This window comes from Coniosporium apollinis, assembly GCF_000281105.1.
Source record: "Coniosporium apollinis CBS 100218 chromosome Unknown supercont1.77, whole genome shotgun sequence".
NCBI classification, from domain to species: domain Eukaryota; kingdom Fungi; phylum Ascomycota; class Dothideomycetes; genus Coniosporium; species Coniosporium apollinis.
In genome coordinates, this window is record NW_006913339.1 from 35471 (window position 1) to 51711 (window position 16241).

A 16241-nucleotide genomic window follows, 5' to 3' on the forward strand; every position below is an offset into this window, starting at 1 on the left:
GGCCACAGCAGCGAGCTCGACTATCCTATTAGAAGGATTAATGGGCAAGGGGAAGGGCAAAGGGACTTGAGGGCTGGGTCGGAGGTCAGATTTTACTCGGCTGGATCAAAGTCTTGATGTGGGTTAGCAAGAGTTAGGAGCATTAATACATATTGTCACCTCAATCACTTCAGGCTGGTGCTGCATTCGACGTATCTTCTAGCTATCAACCCATAGCGACTAAATCACCTAACCGTCAGTACGATGTTCCTGATCCTAACTCTGCACATGCCTCCGGTGGTGTAGCTCCAACTCAGCGACTGTACGATACTCATCAACGTCGAACAATGCGGTACAGTTCTATAGGCTAAGTATACTATTGTTGGGGCTGCGGTGAGAGCAGTTGGACAAGCTCCGCAAAGGATGCAACATCGTTAAGGTGGCGAATGTCGCCATAGCAGGCTCTGATATCCGGAAGAGGTGAGCTAGGGTGGATAATAGCCTGTATTGTTCTGCTGGAGAGGTACTTGACTTGCTCAACGTAAGGGCACACCTGTAGGAGACTCTCGATAAAGAAGGTAAGTTGATCTTGAGACATCTTTTCAAACCTAGAGTGCGGGTTAGACTCCAAATCACGACGTTCGTCTTCGTTTCGGGGCTTACTCTGAGGGCTGGATGTCCTTATCTAAAGACCGTACTCCCTCCACCGTGATTTGAAGCCTTGGCGTAATAGGTCTAGTTGGTAGAAGCGCCAGAAGCTGTAATCCGAACCTCTGAGCAATCTTATCCATCGTCTTTCCAATCACGGTATGCTTTATCAAGTCCTCTTTGCTAATATGAAACGCCTCCTGGAGCTCTGCTTTCACGCGAGCTCTCGCGGTGGAGTGATCCACAGCACCATCACGTTCTCGGCGGTTCCGCATGGCTTTGAGTTCCTGGCTCTTCTTGTCTATTAGGGCCTCGTAATAACGGGAGAATTCGGCGCGATAAATCCGTAGAAGGGCCATGCTTCCGTGACTAGCACGCTCGGCTGAAGTAATAGCCTGTAGACGGTGCCACGCTTGATCCAACTCCTTAGGGTCGAGCTCGCGCCGTGAGTTGACCGGGGGTGTGAATTGACACAGACTTTCCCGCTTAAGTAAGTGTGGGATACCGCGGTCAGCACTCTCGAATAGCATCTGAAAAGTGCGGGCGACGATAGCGAACTTTTTGCCGGCGTTCAAAGCCGATCCTATGAGATTCATCGACGTCTCTAATAGTATGCCACTGAAATCTGCTTCGTGGGCTCGTTTACTTAATGCCGCAGACATGATGCTCATATATTCGGCATGTGTTGGGGAAGGGATGACAGCTGCTACTGGCGAATTTTCGAGCGGCTCGTTCACTCGGCTGACTTCCGGCTTTTGAAGCGGCTTAACTACTCGCTTGAGCTCCGGGTCGAGGAGTATTACTCGCTTCCGCGGCAAGGTGTCGTTGCTATTGTCAGGGTATGGGCGCTTGAGCTGCGCCGAGTTGAGGACATCCGAGGTAACCCCCGCAGATATGCAAGGGCTGAGCAAATCTATCAGGCATTGGAGCCGGAGGTCGGCCCAGTCGACGCGGGAGGAATTGGATTCGGTATGAAAGTAGGTTCTGACGGCTCGGTAGAGATTGAAATACAAGTTACAGTTGCCGTGCTCCGACGCGGAGGTCAGCTGATAAAGTTAGGATTACTCATTTTAAGAGTAGATAGGACACTTACCTCACGCTCTTCTACTGCAAAAGATGATAAAAGGTGGAGTCTACCTCTAACATTCTCCGCGACGCTGGTAAGGCGCGAGGGTTCAGTATTTGACACTATACTGCCTTTTGGGGTATCTTCAGTATCCAGAAGCACAAGGCCGACGTTAGAGCACTCTTCTTGGGAAGCAACGACATATGGTAATATGTAATAGCGGGTTGCAGACTCTATCCCATCTTCTAGAGCCGCCGCTAGTCGCGTTAAAACCTCCTCGCATGATAGTACAAGCAAGATCTCCAACACAGATGCAGCCGCTGGGCTAATCGTGGAGAGGAGGCAGCTTAATCCGTGGGCGTCTACATCATTCGCGCTTTGGGGATTCCGCGAGAGAAATTGCTCCAAGTAGTCGTGAATCTCCTGAGCGGACAAAAACCGCTTACGGTAGAAGCTAAACGATCCAGGGCTACATTCGGCAGCGGAGTCTATCAGTCTAGCCAAACTGCTCTCCAGATGGCTAGAGGAAGCTGCGGCAAGCTGTTGGCCTGCGGGTAGGGAAGCGCTTAGTGACGTGGCTGGTGCTAACGCGTGTTGTATAGCGTTAGACGCGGTAGCGGAGTGCTCCTCTTGTAGAAGGCTAGAACCCTCGCGGACTCCAGCCGAGGCTCTATAGCCTTGGGGCGAATTACCCTGCAGTGCGGCACTCGCTGGAAACTCCGGCAAAAGCCCTTTCGAAGGGTCCAACGTCGCTTGACGAGGTCGCTCCGCTAGCGCACCCGAAGAAATATCCTCCGGCCCCTGACTAGGAGCTACGAAGAGGGGGCTGTTTGAGCCCTTTGCTATGTCCGCAACGCTAGCCTTGTTAGTGATGAACTTTCACCCCTGGATTCACATAACTTACCTAGAGGCGTCGCCGTGCGTTGTGGTGGAGATACTAAGGCTCATTTGATTAATGCCTTGGTAATCGTCCTTGCAATCCTGCTCGCTGCAATATACGTAATCTGACGGAGGACTGGTCCAATTGTCTTCGAGGGCAAAGTTGACAGCTTCAGCTATGTTCGGCCCCTGGTTGACAACCTGATGATATGCGCCCGGTAAGGTCACGACCAGCTCACCTGCGCGGCACTCGACAACCTGGTAACTAATACCCCATCGGTCGAGCAGAGACGGCGAGAGTACCAAGTTCTTGTGACGAACAAATTGGCTACAAGCCGTGGTTTTCCGGAAGGCGTTTTGAACAGCAGTCTCCAGCTTCTCTCGATCACTAGCTGCTACCATAAGCCATATCTTGGGATGCCCAGCAACAACCAGATTTATGGACCCTAGAAGCCCATCTTCAATGTGCAGAGTGGCGGGAGAGCCACGCTTTGCACTCAAGTACGCATACGACCCAGTGACGCCCTCAATAGGCTTCGGTAGCAGGCGAAGGCGGCTGCCACACCCAAGGAATGGTTTTGGTGGAAGGCATAGCACTTCGCGATCAGCCGGCTCTTCCGCAGGGGTGATTACATAGGGAAATGGTTCGTTGTGATCAGACGAAGTTGCAGCAGATTCGAGCAAATTTGTAGGGTCCTCCAAGGCGCACTCTGCCTCAAAGTCGCCGCGAGGCATGTTGAACCAATCTCCATCAGGATCAGGATGCAGGTAAGCCCGCCGCATGTCGGACACCAGTGCCCTATCAAAAAGCTCTCCCCCCTTTAGCTTCTCATAACGGAACATAGCAGTATCCCATCTGGATTCCTCGTTCCCAGGACGCATTCGTGGGATACGAAGACCACCTATACATTTCCGATTGACGGTTGCGATAACCTCTTCGGTCACGGCCAGCTTGAAATGTCCATCGAGGCTGAGCTGGGGCTTCTCACGGACAATTGCCTGAATTTTCGAGATAAGAGCGTCGCCTAGCTCATCGGGCCCCACTGTCGCTTCGCAGGTGCCGCTGGACTCGGTCCGTGGTGGGAGGTTGTGGTTGATTGGTGCAGTCCGAATCTCCGAGGCGGCGCGGGGAACGGCCTGACGCCCCTTACGTGCGGATGGCGCTTGTGCTGCCTTTCGCTGTCCTGGGCTAGCGCGCGATCCCTTTGCTTGCTTATTCGTGGATCTTAGTGCGCGTTATGCTAGCGCCTGTAGTGCAGCGAACGCTTCTAGACTCTCATACCAGATGGCCGTAACCTTGCGCATACCCTTCATGAGTTCAAGAAAGTCTTGCGCGCCCGGGCCAATTATCGACGGCGGTTGACGGCCTTGTTCGAGTAATAACTGTGAACCGCTATTAGTTGATATATAGTTAGACTACCCTCTCTATGCTAACCTCTACCTCGCGTTGACTATCTTGTAAGAAAACTCGTATGATTGACTGCATTCGGTCTGCTGGAGTTGTAGATCTTGTGATCTTCCTTGCTGATGCTGGAGAGCCTTTCCACCTCCCCTGTTTCTATAAGGTAAGGTAGGTAAACATGGAAGCGCGTGGGGCGCAAGGGTTGGCCGGAGCGGAATATCCACATCACCGCGCAATTGAGAGCTCGGTGATGTAGCTGTTCCGTTCCAAGGTCTCCTTACAACTTGCATGTCAAGGTAGCTCATGTAATTGATAAGTGAGAGGGGAGGTACGGGATAATGGCGCCCGCGCAACTCCTCGTGTGTTGCTCAAAGTGTGATTCACTTGAACAGACGCCTGATGTGCCACGCGCAACAAAGACCGAGGATGTCCGGCGGTGGTAGACACGGTTGTGTTTGAGTTGGCGGCGACAGCTCAGCAAAGAGCTTCGGGAGTCGGCGAGACCATAAGCGCCACTTTGTCGCATTGCGAGCGCATCGACTGAATAAAATCTATCGTCGAGCCCATGATCAAATTCTGAACCTGTAATGATGCTGATGCACAGCTCTAAGCACGACACGCTCTACTCCGGGATGTCCACTTCCCAGCGCAAATTCACGAGCAACAACGGTGGGACGGCGTTGAGCAGTGGTGGCATAAGGGCTGAGCTGCCTGACGGCAGCAGTTATTCCGAGAGGATCGCGCGTAGAATTCGCAGCGGCGAATCACCGTCCAGCATTATTCCCCCGCCGCCAGCGCCAGAGTTGCATCCTCGGATTATACCTCTCCCTCAGCCTCCACCTCCCCCTCAGGCCCTACCTCCTCCTCAGGCCCACACATGGAAGCGGCGGTTTCGCGCCATCTCCTGGCTACTTTCACTGCTACTCCTTGTTGCAGCCGCCCGCCATTGGTGGACGGCTAAGCAGCTCCCATCATTCGGGGCTCTACCCATCACCAACCTTACCAGCGCGCAATCGACCAGCGGCTATATTTTCACCAAGCTGCAGAACTCTACACTTGTTCCGCTCATAGAGAGTGATTCGTCCACGTTTCGCGCTCTAGACGCCGAGCTCTTCAGAAGCGTGACACGCGTAAACGGCCTAGGTTCTCAGATCACTGCCCAGCTATTGCCCTCGGCCGGGCAAGCTATGAGACACGCGGATCCACGGCGCCTTAAAAAGGTCTCGACAGCGCTGTACACAGCGAGGGACTACACACGACAAGTCCTACAAGCTCTTTCCACCTCGAAAGCCCACATCAGGGATGCTCAACTCGTCGTCACCAGCGAAGAGACGGTAATTAAGCAAGATATAGCCGCGGCTTTCAAACACACCCTCACATTTAAGCATGCCGTATATGAAATAGTAGTAGGCGAAGAAGCAGATCGTCGCATTAAACTGGATAAAGATAGAAATCGCCGTTTAGAGGTTCTCACCAATATCATTGCCGACCTACAAACCATTCAGGTCACTATCGACTCGGAGATACGTTCGTATACCCAGTTCGACGCCGATCTACAGCTAGCGCTAGAACCCGTCGAGAGAGTGCTTGAAGCGGGGCCTAATGTGCAAGCCCAAGGCTCGACCTTGTTCGACGCGACGCTGTTCAAGCGGCTGGTTCTTGACGCCGTCTCTCGGGCTATTAGGGATAAGGAGAAAGTGAACGAATTCCATGTCTTCTACAGCAAGCTATAGGATGGTCTAGTGTCTACAGGTGTTATTTTAATTACCTATAGAACTACCAGGAAGCAGCGGCGAGGTTGGCGTTCATTTAGAGGGATCACATGTATAGGAAGGCAAGCTTATTCTCAGTCTCGCCCCAATTGTAAAGAGCAGATTTAGCGCAACTCCGCTTCCCGGTCGCACATGAAGTTTGGCGTGAGTATCTAGGTACAGATAATTAAGCTCGATACCTTAGTCTATATGCACGCGCTCCGCACATGCTGTCATCTCACAGGGAAACGGCAGGGGCGGACATATCGAGTATCGCAACACATATCACGTGGCAGCCGCCGGAGAGAACGCCCCTAGCTCCCCTGCCTGCAAGCTTGTTAAGGAATGGCTTTGATCTGGACTCGCTTGAGCCGACCGCCCCTGCAATGGTCAACGGTCGTGCCGATGAGCCAACTAAAAAGAACCACATCTACTGCAATATTTCCATCGATTGAGGGGGAGCACCATGTTCCAGTCCTCACCCTTAGTGCCTCTCTAGTGGTAAAGCGTGGTACGCGCGTCTTATAGTAGCTGACGCCTGCAAGCGGTTCAGTCATCGTCTTCCGCCGGAGTCTATTAGACCATACCAAAGCGATCGCAGCTCTCTGATGTCTGGAGAAGTAAAACAAAGAACAAGCAACAGTCGACCAACACGCCGAACCTCTATAGCTGTAGGTTAGGCACCCTGCGCCTTTCCCCAGGAGTCATATATAGCAGAATTGCGATCATAGAACCGTCCTCATGTCACAATGCCTTTGAACACTACGACAGCCACGAAACGGGTTTGGAAGCTGTAACTATCCTACAGTAATCTCGCAACAGTTCCACAACAAGACGATGCCTACAAAAGAGTATTGCACTTTTATAGCCCCCTCGCATCTACATCTGCATCTGATTAACCCCCGACCCCCGCGGCCCGGGCCGCCGCAAACGGCTTGATAAGGTGATCACGAATCGCCTGGCCCAGGTCGTTGGCGCGGGACTTGGCAGTTTTATCCGCGAGATCGAGCTGACGAAGTTTTAATATTGCTTCGTCAAAGTAACGGCCACTAGCCGTCAGCTTCTCGCTAACGCTACAGATAATATTAGTAAGATGCAGCGGATTAGCCAGGCGGCGGACTTACAAATCTTTGGAGAGGATAGGCGCTAGGAAGAACACAAATCCAGGGCCAAACTCGACGGAGAGTTTGTTTAGCTTCCTACCCCAGATAGCCCAGTTGTTGAGGTTCTCAAGAGCCGCGCTGGTACTAATAGGAGTTTTAATAAGCACCGGGCCGAGGAAGGCGATGATCTCCTGGCGCATAAGCTTTCCGACCCGTCCAGCGCCGTCCGGTCTGATGTACTTAACAAGATCGTGGTAGAGTAGCATGGTATAGCACCAGAGCTGGTTGTTAATTTTGAGCTGGGCGTCCAGGTTGATTGCAAATTGGTACCGCGCTATAAAGGCGTCACCAAGGCTCTCAGCCTCGCCTTGTGCAATCGTGCATTGTATCGCACCAGCCTGGGCAAGAAACAGTGCGGCGTCCGCTCCATGCCTGTCTAAGAAGCGTTCAACAGAGGGATCGAGGTCGAGGGCGTCCAGGTTCATGATTGCCCTCATTGGATGGCGTGGAGCCGGCCTCTTGGGTGCGCCCGGGCGGCAGGCTCGCTTCCGTTTCCCGCCGCCGCCGCCGCCGCCGCCGCCGCCGCCGGCGGCCCGCTCCTTGCTGCAGAAGTGCTGGGCGATCGAGTCTAAAGCCGTCTTTTGGTCCAAGCTCAACGCGTCTTCCGGAACCGTGCAAAGCACATCCAAAACCTACACCAGCCATCCGTCAGCCCCAAATAGGACTCTAGGCATATTCAGGAGAGTATACCTCTTCGTTACTCAGCAGGTCAGCAAGTATACTAAACTCCCGCGGCAGTCTTTCCGGCTCATAGGCGGGCCTTTCACTCAGGTCGGGCTCGAACTCGCGTGCACCGGAAGGGTTGTTAGTCATGGCCATTGTCGAGGTGTCTGGCTGAAGGATAGACAGGGTGGAGATCATTTTATTAACACTAGCTTCTCCGTAAGCTCCTCTACGTACGGCGGTATTGCGACAACATTTTCAACACATGTAGTGGAATCTATGTCTAAACCGCCTGTTGTAAGGCGTCTCTCACAAGACGCGTCTGTCCCAGCTAGTATCTTATGGGCTGTCTTAGATTCTGTCTTATCTAGAGTTTCAACACCCAAGTCAGGATGTCCAGCTGCCCCTGTTTCGAGCCGACGCAGCCTTGTTCTGGTATCAGGCATCGACAGCTGCAGTTCTACCCCTCGTCTCTATCACACTACTAATAGCTCCTCCTCTTCATCGCACTGCCGACAACTCTTTCTTTTCATACACTGCAAACAGCTCCTCATCTTCACCACACTGCTAATAGCTCCTCCACACTATCGTCAGAAATCAATCCAGCGTTCCCAAAACCGTCCTCTCACGAGAACTCAGAGCAACGCACCGCCTTCGAACAGCCATGCCGAACCAGCAACCGCCAGCGGACTGGTCGCAGCTCGATACCACGCGGCTCGACGAAGAGATTGACCGCCGCGGCCTGGTCCAGCACGCGACAAAGGAGGGGAAGATTCGGTCGCTAGAGCAGCATGACGCGCACCTCCATCACACTTATGCCACAGGGCATGCACCGGTTGTGAGTAGGGCATTTCCAATACGCGGAAGGTGGGATGCTAACACTCTCAAGCCATTGTGGCGTCGATTTTGCCAGGCCGTGGGCCGCTTCATCATGGGCCCCTTGGGATCGACACTCTTCGCCATTTTGACTGTCACTTTGTTTACCTATGCGGTTTCTAGCGCTGGTGGGTATCTCTGGTGCGTCATTGCGAAGGCTGGCGCCGTATCCTACAAGGCTTCGGTTAGGTTCGCGCAATACCGGACCTATGTCCAGACTAGTGTGGTGTGCCTGTACACTATAGGCTACCCTGCTATCAAGTTCTGGTGTTGGGCTTTTCCTAGGTATGATCTATGTGTACTCTAGCTTAGGTAGAGGACCCGACTGGGCCCAGCCTTTCTATCCCCTATCTTGTTACCCTAGCTATGCTGCACGTGGGTTAGAAAGCTAGACCAGGCTAGTAGACCTATTCCAATCAAGCTTTTGTCTGGATACAAAGCGGGGAAAGACGATTGTACATCAATTTAGAGAGGTTGTAGCTCTTATATCTAGACTGTCCGCCAGTAGCTTTTATGTTTAGTCCAAGGGCTTCTTCCTTTCCTTTTCATCGATATCATTCGCGCAGAAATATATAGCGTGCTGACTACTGGGATTCGCAGTGCAGTCCTCCCGCACAAGCTCGAAGCGGTCTTTGAAGGGGCCCGCCCGGTTCTCAACGGAGCCTACACAGTCATCAAAGGGACGTATCACCGCCTTTTGAACCTCAACGTCACTCCCTGGGTTGTCTTACCCAGAGATGCTGCAACTAACGTGCCATCTGAACCGTACGTTGAGTCACGCGGCTCACGCCTGGTACCAGATCTCGCAGCACAGGAGTATGCGCAAGCCGTGCCAAGTGGTCTTGAGCTACAAATGTCCTTTAGCGTGCAGGCGGAAGTTACAATCACCTCCCCAGCAGCCACCTCCCCAGCAGCTACCTCCCCGGCAGTCACCTCCAGCCAAGTCTGTCCAGCGCTGGGGCCGGAAAGAACATGTTCAACGCCGAACAGCGCACGCCCCCAACAGCCGCAAGCACCGCAAGCCGATCAGCGCTCGTCTGTCGAGGGACAGCATGAGCAAATACCCAGGAGTGTGTCACAGGCCGACGAGCAGTCGGGCCATACGTCGCAGGCCGAGGTGCCACCAGAACAAGCGCTGGCCGTTGAGAAGCCACCAGTTCAAGCGTCAGACATCGAAGAAGAGTCTTATTGGATTGATAGTCCCGCAATGCGGGGACGAATTTCTCGTTCGATAAAGTCTATTCTTGCCGACCTCAAGAAGCGGCGCAAGCTAAATCCGGCAGCTCAGCGGCCGGACTGCCAGAGCGCCATGATCATGAAAGGATCGAACGTGGTGCCGGAAAACACCGAGGCCGTTATCGGATACAATGGACGTAAGGCCTTCTCGTCACAAACCAGAGAGCTTGAACACAAGTGGGGGCAGAAGTACACCGAGCTTTGGGACGCTTTTAGCGCCCTTCTATCCGAGATTACGGCTAGGAAAGCTTGGCCAAGCAAGATTCAAGTCCAAGCCACGCTCGATTGCGAGAACCTTCTAGTACGCCTTGCGAAAGATGAGGCGGATCTCGCCAGTGAATACGCCTCCCTAGATGAGGAGGCTCGCTACTGGGCGCCGCCACCGCTAGAACAATTACCGCGCGTACTCTTAGAGAAGGGCTCTAGAATCTATCATGATGACGCCTTTGACGCATATAGCGCAGCCGCTAGTGTAAGCAAGAGGCCGGCCCAAGACCTTGGTTTCCTACAGCGGCAGTACAAGCAGCTCCACCACCTTCACACTCGGATAGCTGAGAAGCTCTTTATATTAATACCAAGCTTCTGGGTCACAGTGCGCGTACGTGGTAGTCTACCGACCGAAACGGACCGGGACTATATAACCACCGAGTCTCCGTCGAAAGGCAAGCTTAGTATCCACACTACCAGGAAAAACCATCAGGGCGAGACAGTTCAAGATTCTTACATGTACTCAGTTGACGTGGTTTTCCAGCAGTCGGCCTCAAACCAGACTGTATCTGAATCTCTGCTTGAGAAAATACAAGCTTTTCAGAGGGGTAAAAGCGTCTGTATCTTTGCGGACGGACAGACGGGTTCTGGTAAGTCCTACACTCTATGCACAGGCCCTAACTCGGTTGCCTCGTTCGTTGCGCAACAACTTGTCGGTTTATTAGAGGCCCGTTCTGGGGGGGACGATTACGAACGCCACGTGGAATGCTCCTTTGTCGAAGTCTATAAAAACGACATTTACGATCTACACACGGGGACAAAGGCCAAGGCGAGTCACGTAGTCGCGGCCGACCGCCGCCCTATCTTAGCCGGACATCCCTGGATAACCTTCAAAGTGTTCGCTGTCACGAGTGAAGTGCACCGCCAGGCTTTGTCGCCAGACAAACTCCTAAATGTGATAACCAAGGCCTGCAAGAGACGCAACGTCAGGGGCGTAAAGGACTCGTCACGTAGCCACGAGATCTGCATCCTCACCCTACATCAAGTGTGCCGGTACTCTAAGGAGTTGACCAAATCGACGCTACTATTAGTTGACCTTGCCGGCAGCGAACGCCAGCCAGAGCAAGAGGAATGGGAGGGCCAGTCCGCAGAAGCAACAGAAATCAATAAGAGCCGAACCACACTCTTCAAAATACTCGTGAATTTAGGGACTCAGGCCGATAATCTCCATCCGTGGAGAGAGAGCAAAGTGAGGAAATCCCTATCTTTCAAATCTATAGCATGTACTAATGGACATTGGCATTAGTTGACACTCCTCTTAAAACCCTACCTCGTTAGGGGTGCGAGAGTGGTGCTTCTTGCTATGATCAGCCCGCTCCAAGACGACTGGACCCAGAGTAAACCTATTCTTGAAAGAGCACAGGAGGCGAGTCATACCTATACATCTTCTTAATAAGAATGCTAACACGATACATTAGATGCGCAAAAAGCGGCGTAATATCCTTTCACGTACTGGCGCACCGAGCTCCAAGACTAACAGCCTACCGCCTCGCACGCTGAACTACCACCTGGGTTGCATTTCGGATGGCATGAGCATATATAAGCCTGTAATGAACTACCACCTGGGTGGCATTTCGGAGAAGCATGAGCAGACATAAGCGTGTAAGGCTATTCTCCGTTTTCGCAACATCGTTCAGCGCGACTTTGTAGCAAAAGTGCACGCAAGAGTAAAAGAGTGTTTTCGTTCTATGAGTTCCCCACACCAGGCCACGATAGCTATCCCAACATAACAGCCTCGACGAGCCAAAGAACGCCTTAGGGCAACATCCAAAGGAGAAGATAAGATGCAAGAATACACGTAAACCCTCCGCTATTCAGTGTTAGTAACAAAGCTAACCACGATGCCCACGGCGGACGCTACATGCTTTGTTAGCTAGGACAGCGCTTGTAAGTGACGGCGGCCGTACTCAGCTCGAGCATCAACCGAATCCCGCAGCGGTAGCGTACATTCCCTGCTTCCTGTGTTGCCAGCAGTGCCCGGGCCGGCCTATTTCGCCAGGTTGGGCGCCCCTTCTACAGCGGTCGCCGTTGGTGTTCATGCCAGCGCATTGCTGGGTGTAGTCTTTGTAGACGTCCGTGTCGCCGTGCCATGAGAACATCCAAGCCCTGGTGGTGTCCGGCAGCATCAGTAGCTTAACAAGTGATTTCAGGACCATCTTGCAACAGTGCTGCCCAAGTGGAGTCACCAAAGCCAATTTCTCCGGCGCGGCGGCAACAGCTCGATGGAGTAGATATTCAGTGGCGCCGTAGAGCCACCAGAGCGCAGCGCCGAGCTCCCGCAAGAACGGTGTCAAGAGCCGGTAGAGAGTGACTACTGCGTTCCCGACGAGGGCTAGTACAAATAAGATTGCCGTGTGCGACTGGAGGAGGATAAGCACAACAATTGTGTGCGGCAGATACCAAAACAAATGGAACATTAAATAGCTATTAAAGTAGAGGAGCAAGGGCAGCGGACAAGAAGGGGCGGATTTATCAACGCGAGAAGGGAATCCCTCAAGTGAGGCCTACGCTCAAAGCGAGACAGGCAGCATTGAATGCCAGCACGACTCAGGCTACTGGGAGAGCATTCTAGTAAAGGCTAGGGTCCAACGGGAAACAGCATGACAATATACTAAGAGCAGGCATTGACAAAGAGTTCTCGCGGACATCGGCATGCTGTTCTAGCAGGTGCATAACCATTCTTTATGCATTGCTCATGCCTAGACTTTTCATGGTTATGGAATCTTCCCCTCAGTTCCAGTCTTTCCACACACCTCCACCTACTCCAGGTCAACTAGCATTTCGGAAATTCATCTGCCCAGCCGCTGGCGCTACACTACATTTCCGTCCCCGAGCCAGTCAACGTCGCATCTGAGCTACTTCTGGCACAATGGCGGGTCCCGCGTCTCCAACACTCATCCCAGTTCCGATCGTGTAATTCTTGGACTTTGCAGCTCTTCACCAAGCAGAGGCCGCGCTCGTCATCCACGGCAAAAGCAACCCGACGGCTTTGTTATCATGCTGCTGGGACAAGACTATTTTCGCGCAACGCCTTGTAAAGACGGCGAAAAGCAAGCCAGCGGCTTCACCCTTAAGCTGCCAACAATAAGGCGGAAGCGTTTCAGCATGTCTCTTCTTTCATTTATTTGTGCCGCTGCTAAGGACGAGCTGGAGGCTGGGACTATGGACGGAGAGAATGAGGCCGCTAAGGTGGAGCACCAGCTCTCACAGCAGGCGCATGACCTCAGCCTTAACGATGGGAATTTGGAGTAGGCCGACGTGGAGTAGCAGTAGGATCTGGCTGGTAGGGAGAAAGCTGTCGTGAAGGCGGTGGTGCTGGGTGCCCCTTAGGGTTTAGAGGCGGGTTTTTTAGCGGTTACTTTGGCAGCATTGCGGCGTTGTAAGGTTGTGTATGGATAATCAAGCTTTTTCTCAGATGACCATGCTGGCGGCCTATTCGCATCAGGCCGGGAAGATACTTGTAGAGCAGCAGGTGCGCCCCTGGCTGTCCTGGATCCACAGGGCATTCTCAGCGCTCAAACACAGTTTCTTGTAGTGGCGATATGACTGCCTCGTCGTGCACCTTGTTCTCATTTTTCATCGTTGCGTAGGTAGATAGCGTTCTTAAATTTTGACATGCCACTCCAGTTCCGAGTCACGTGCCGCATTTGTCATCACAGGTTATTTGTTAACCCACACCACCGTTGTGAAGTCACAGGCACTTGGGGTAGTCTACGAGTAGCCATAGTTGCTCTTCCAGCCTTGTTAGCGCTCGACAACAGTCACGCAGACAACCTCGATCTTATTCTAACTAGAGTAGGGCGTACATAGCCGGTTGGTGACTTGTGCTAACATCTATAACTACAGAGCTTATCAACGCCTGCTGCTCCCTCTGCTACTCAACCAGCTCTACTGTGTCAACCCAAAGACCACCACCGCTTCGCTCTACCCTTTAAAGGCACAAGCAGGATGGCATTGCAACTCACCGCACCCACTAAGGATTGGTCAATGCTATTCCAGCCCGAGGACCAGGACCGGCCAGCTCCCAATTCTTTGAATACTTCCTCGCTAGAGTCACTCCAGCAGCAGGTCCGCGCACTACAAGCCGAGCTAAAGGATGAACGCGTTATAAGGGAAAGGGCCGTTAAGGAGGCTCATGCATCACGGGAAAGAGCTGCTGCGGAAGTACAGGCACTACAAACAGCACTCAATGAGGCTGTTAAGCAGGCCAATGGGCTCGGCAGGCCTCTGGACCTACTATACGAAAATCTCCGCGCTTACATCAAGCAAGGAGACGAAGCCCTTAAGGACGGGGGACTGGATTCCTTGTCCAGGCACGTCAAAATATGGATAGACCAATTCGAAAAGATCGTCGAACAGTAAAGGTAGGCTCCCTCAAAGGCTACCAAAGTAGTGCACATGCTCACTAGGCTATGTCTATGATAGAGCCGTCTCTGCCGCATCTCCAAACGACCTCCGGACAAAGCCGTCACGCACTCCATTTACGATGCGGCGTGGCCAAGGCGCTGCGACGCCGTGCTTCTTTGTTGTAGATCAGCACGTCTCATCTCCCATCGAACAAAGAAGACTTTATGCTCACGGACGCTTAGTTTGAGGCTTTATAAGACCGCGTCCCAGCGGTGGATCATGGCTCAAACATCTCAGCAGCTGTGCACTGACTTAGATAAGTCCAAGACATTCTAGATCTTGTAAGCGCGGTCGGAAGCATAAGTTGCCCTTCACGCGCATCAATCTTTTATGAGCATCATTCCAGCCATCAGCCTTCTCTGCTTCCTACTTAATCCAAAAGAAACCTCTCCCGTCTTACACGTCTTCCCCTTAGAAGTCTTGATCACATCATCGCCATATCTGTCTTCTTCACTTATCTTACGACCTTCCCTAAGCACTTCGCAGTTGCGGCACTGGACGGTACGAGGAACTCGCCCCTCCCGATTTTAAGCGTTATAAGGACCTGGTGCGGCATAGCTATGGACCAGGCGACCGCAGTGCTCACCGCCGCCGCCTCTCTTCCTACAACAATTATTAGATGCTGCCGCGCCCTCTGGTTATTCACGAGGAAGTTAGACTTCATCTTTCGCCTATTTCTCGACGCCCGCATCGCAAAATTCGCAGTTATCGCAACGTACACGATCCTACTCCTTGGCTTGTACCTGCTCGTCCTCGTCACTAGCGAAATCGTCCTCCAGCTTTTTCTCATGGTCTGCTGGGTCTACAAGATCAACCTCGCCATGGTCACCACCTACTACCACATGGTTTAGCGCGGCTTTCGTCTTACGAAGCGCCTCTTGGGACGTGGCGGAGCTTGATCGCCTTGGCGACACGTCGCGCCACCACCGCCTTTACTGGTTACTACCGACTTTTGGGTCTTACTAGGGGGTGTCGCTTTGGAAGGATAGTGCGGGGTATCCACAAACGGTGTTAGATAGGCTGAGATGAGTTTGGACGTGCAGGTGTTATTGGGTCTTGGTTGAAGTTTTGCAATGTTTTCTGAAAGCGATGTTTTCCGCGAGCTCCATTTATAGAATGCTAACACAATCCACTGAACTTTGCTATACCGTTTCACTTTGAACATGACCACTGGTGCTTAATGAAGCTTCCCATCGCCTTGCAACTTCCGCGCTACACCTACTGTTCCGACGTTTATGTTATATGATGTAGAGTATCAAGCTCGCCCTTTGATCCTCTCCTCGCAAGCCGGCCTGTAGGCCACGTCCAATGTCGATCTTATCGCGTCCTTAGCGGGGGTAGTATCATGGATACGGTGGCTGTGTGGGCACTAGAAGTGCTCTGCTGAGGTGGTTAGGCACCAGTCGTTGAGCACCTCTTGTACGCCAACTCCTGCCGTTTCCACAGCATCCGGCGCCTGTTTCTCTGCAGAGGCTGCGCAGGCAATTCCGCTGCGGAGCCCGCTGCTAGGATTATCGCAGACGCAACAAGTTAGCGTTAGCACCACACCAATCGGCGTGACCTTTCAAGCTGAAGCCACGGATCCTCAACTGGTGTTGAATAACACCATACGGTAGGTGCCCGTTGGAAGCTCTAGGCACTGCACCGTGAGCGGTTAGGTCTAAACCGGCAAACGCCACTTTTACCACGCAAACGGCAGTCCGCACGGAAGCTGGGCCCAGTGTTCGGCATCGCGCGACCGTCTCGCGGACGAGTAGACCCTCGTCCGTCTCGCCCGACACGCCGTTTTAGCGATTTAGACGATTATGTAACCTACTAACTGTATTTAGTAGTTGGCTAGCCGTTTATAGAAGAACATCACGAGTCTTAGCAGGTGTTAAACCCCGTTTTCTCATATCCTATCT

The 16241-nt window shown here is 52.7% G+C and overlaps 6 protein-coding genes across 6 annotated transcripts; 3 read left to right on the plus strand and 3 right to left on the minus strand.

Annotated features, from left to right (window-relative positions):
• Positions 1 to 355: 355 nt before the first annotated feature.
• Positions 356 to 1734, minus strand: W97_09058 (uncharacterized protein; the record flags this gene model as incomplete). Its single annotated transcript, XM_007786922.1, has 3 exons — positions 356 to 587; positions 643 to 1673; positions 1721 to 1734. Coding segments are annotated over 3 exons (1277 nt in total), but the record flags the coding sequence as incomplete, so codon positions are not given.
• An 859-nt stretch (positions 1735 to 2593) lies between these two features.
• W97_09059 (uncharacterized protein) lies at positions 2594 to 3886 on the minus strand (the record flags this gene model as incomplete). The annotated part of the gene is made up of 2 exons (XM_007786923.1): positions 2594 to 3797; positions 3837 to 3886. 2 exons carry the CDS (start codon positions 3884 to 3886, stop codon positions 2594 to 2596), a joined length of 1254 nt encoding a protein of 417 aa, XP_007785113.1.
• Positions 3887 to 5161: 1275 nt separating this feature from the next.
• W97_09060 (uncharacterized protein) lies at positions 5162 to 5707 on the plus strand (the record flags this gene model as incomplete). Its single annotated transcript, XM_007786924.1, has 1 exon — positions 5162 to 5707. The coding sequence occupies one exon, from the start codon at positions 5162 to 5164 to the stop codon at positions 5705 to 5707; it is 546 nt and encodes a 181-aa protein (XP_007785114.1).
• A 913-nt stretch (positions 5708 to 6620) lies between these two features.
• On the minus strand, positions 6621 to 7707 carry W97_09061 (uncharacterized protein; the record flags this gene model as incomplete). Its single annotated transcript, XM_007786925.1, has 3 exons — positions 6621 to 6798; positions 6850 to 7520; positions 7579 to 7707. 3 exons carry the CDS (start codon positions 7705 to 7707, stop codon positions 6621 to 6623), a joined length of 978 nt encoding a protein of 325 aa, XP_007785115.1.
• Positions 7708 to 8215: 508 nt separating this feature from the next.
• W97_09062 (uncharacterized protein) lies at positions 8216 to 11176 on the plus strand (the record flags this gene model as incomplete). The annotated part of the gene is made up of 4 exons (XM_007786926.1): positions 8216 to 8389; positions 8465 to 8712; positions 9028 to 10520; positions 10545 to 11176. The coding sequence occupies 4 exons, from the start codon at positions 8216 to 8218 to the stop codon at positions 11174 to 11176; spliced, it is 2547 nt and encodes an 848-aa protein (XP_007785116.1).
• A 2702-nt stretch (positions 11177 to 13878) lies between these two features.
• Positions 13879 to 14292, plus strand: W97_09063 (uncharacterized protein; the record flags this gene model as incomplete). The annotated part of the gene is made up of 1 exon (XM_007786927.1): positions 13879 to 14292. The coding sequence occupies one exon, from the start codon at positions 13879 to 13881 to the stop codon at positions 14290 to 14292; it is 414 nt and encodes a 137-aa protein (XP_007785117.1).
• Positions 14293 to 16241: the final 1949 nt, after the last annotated feature.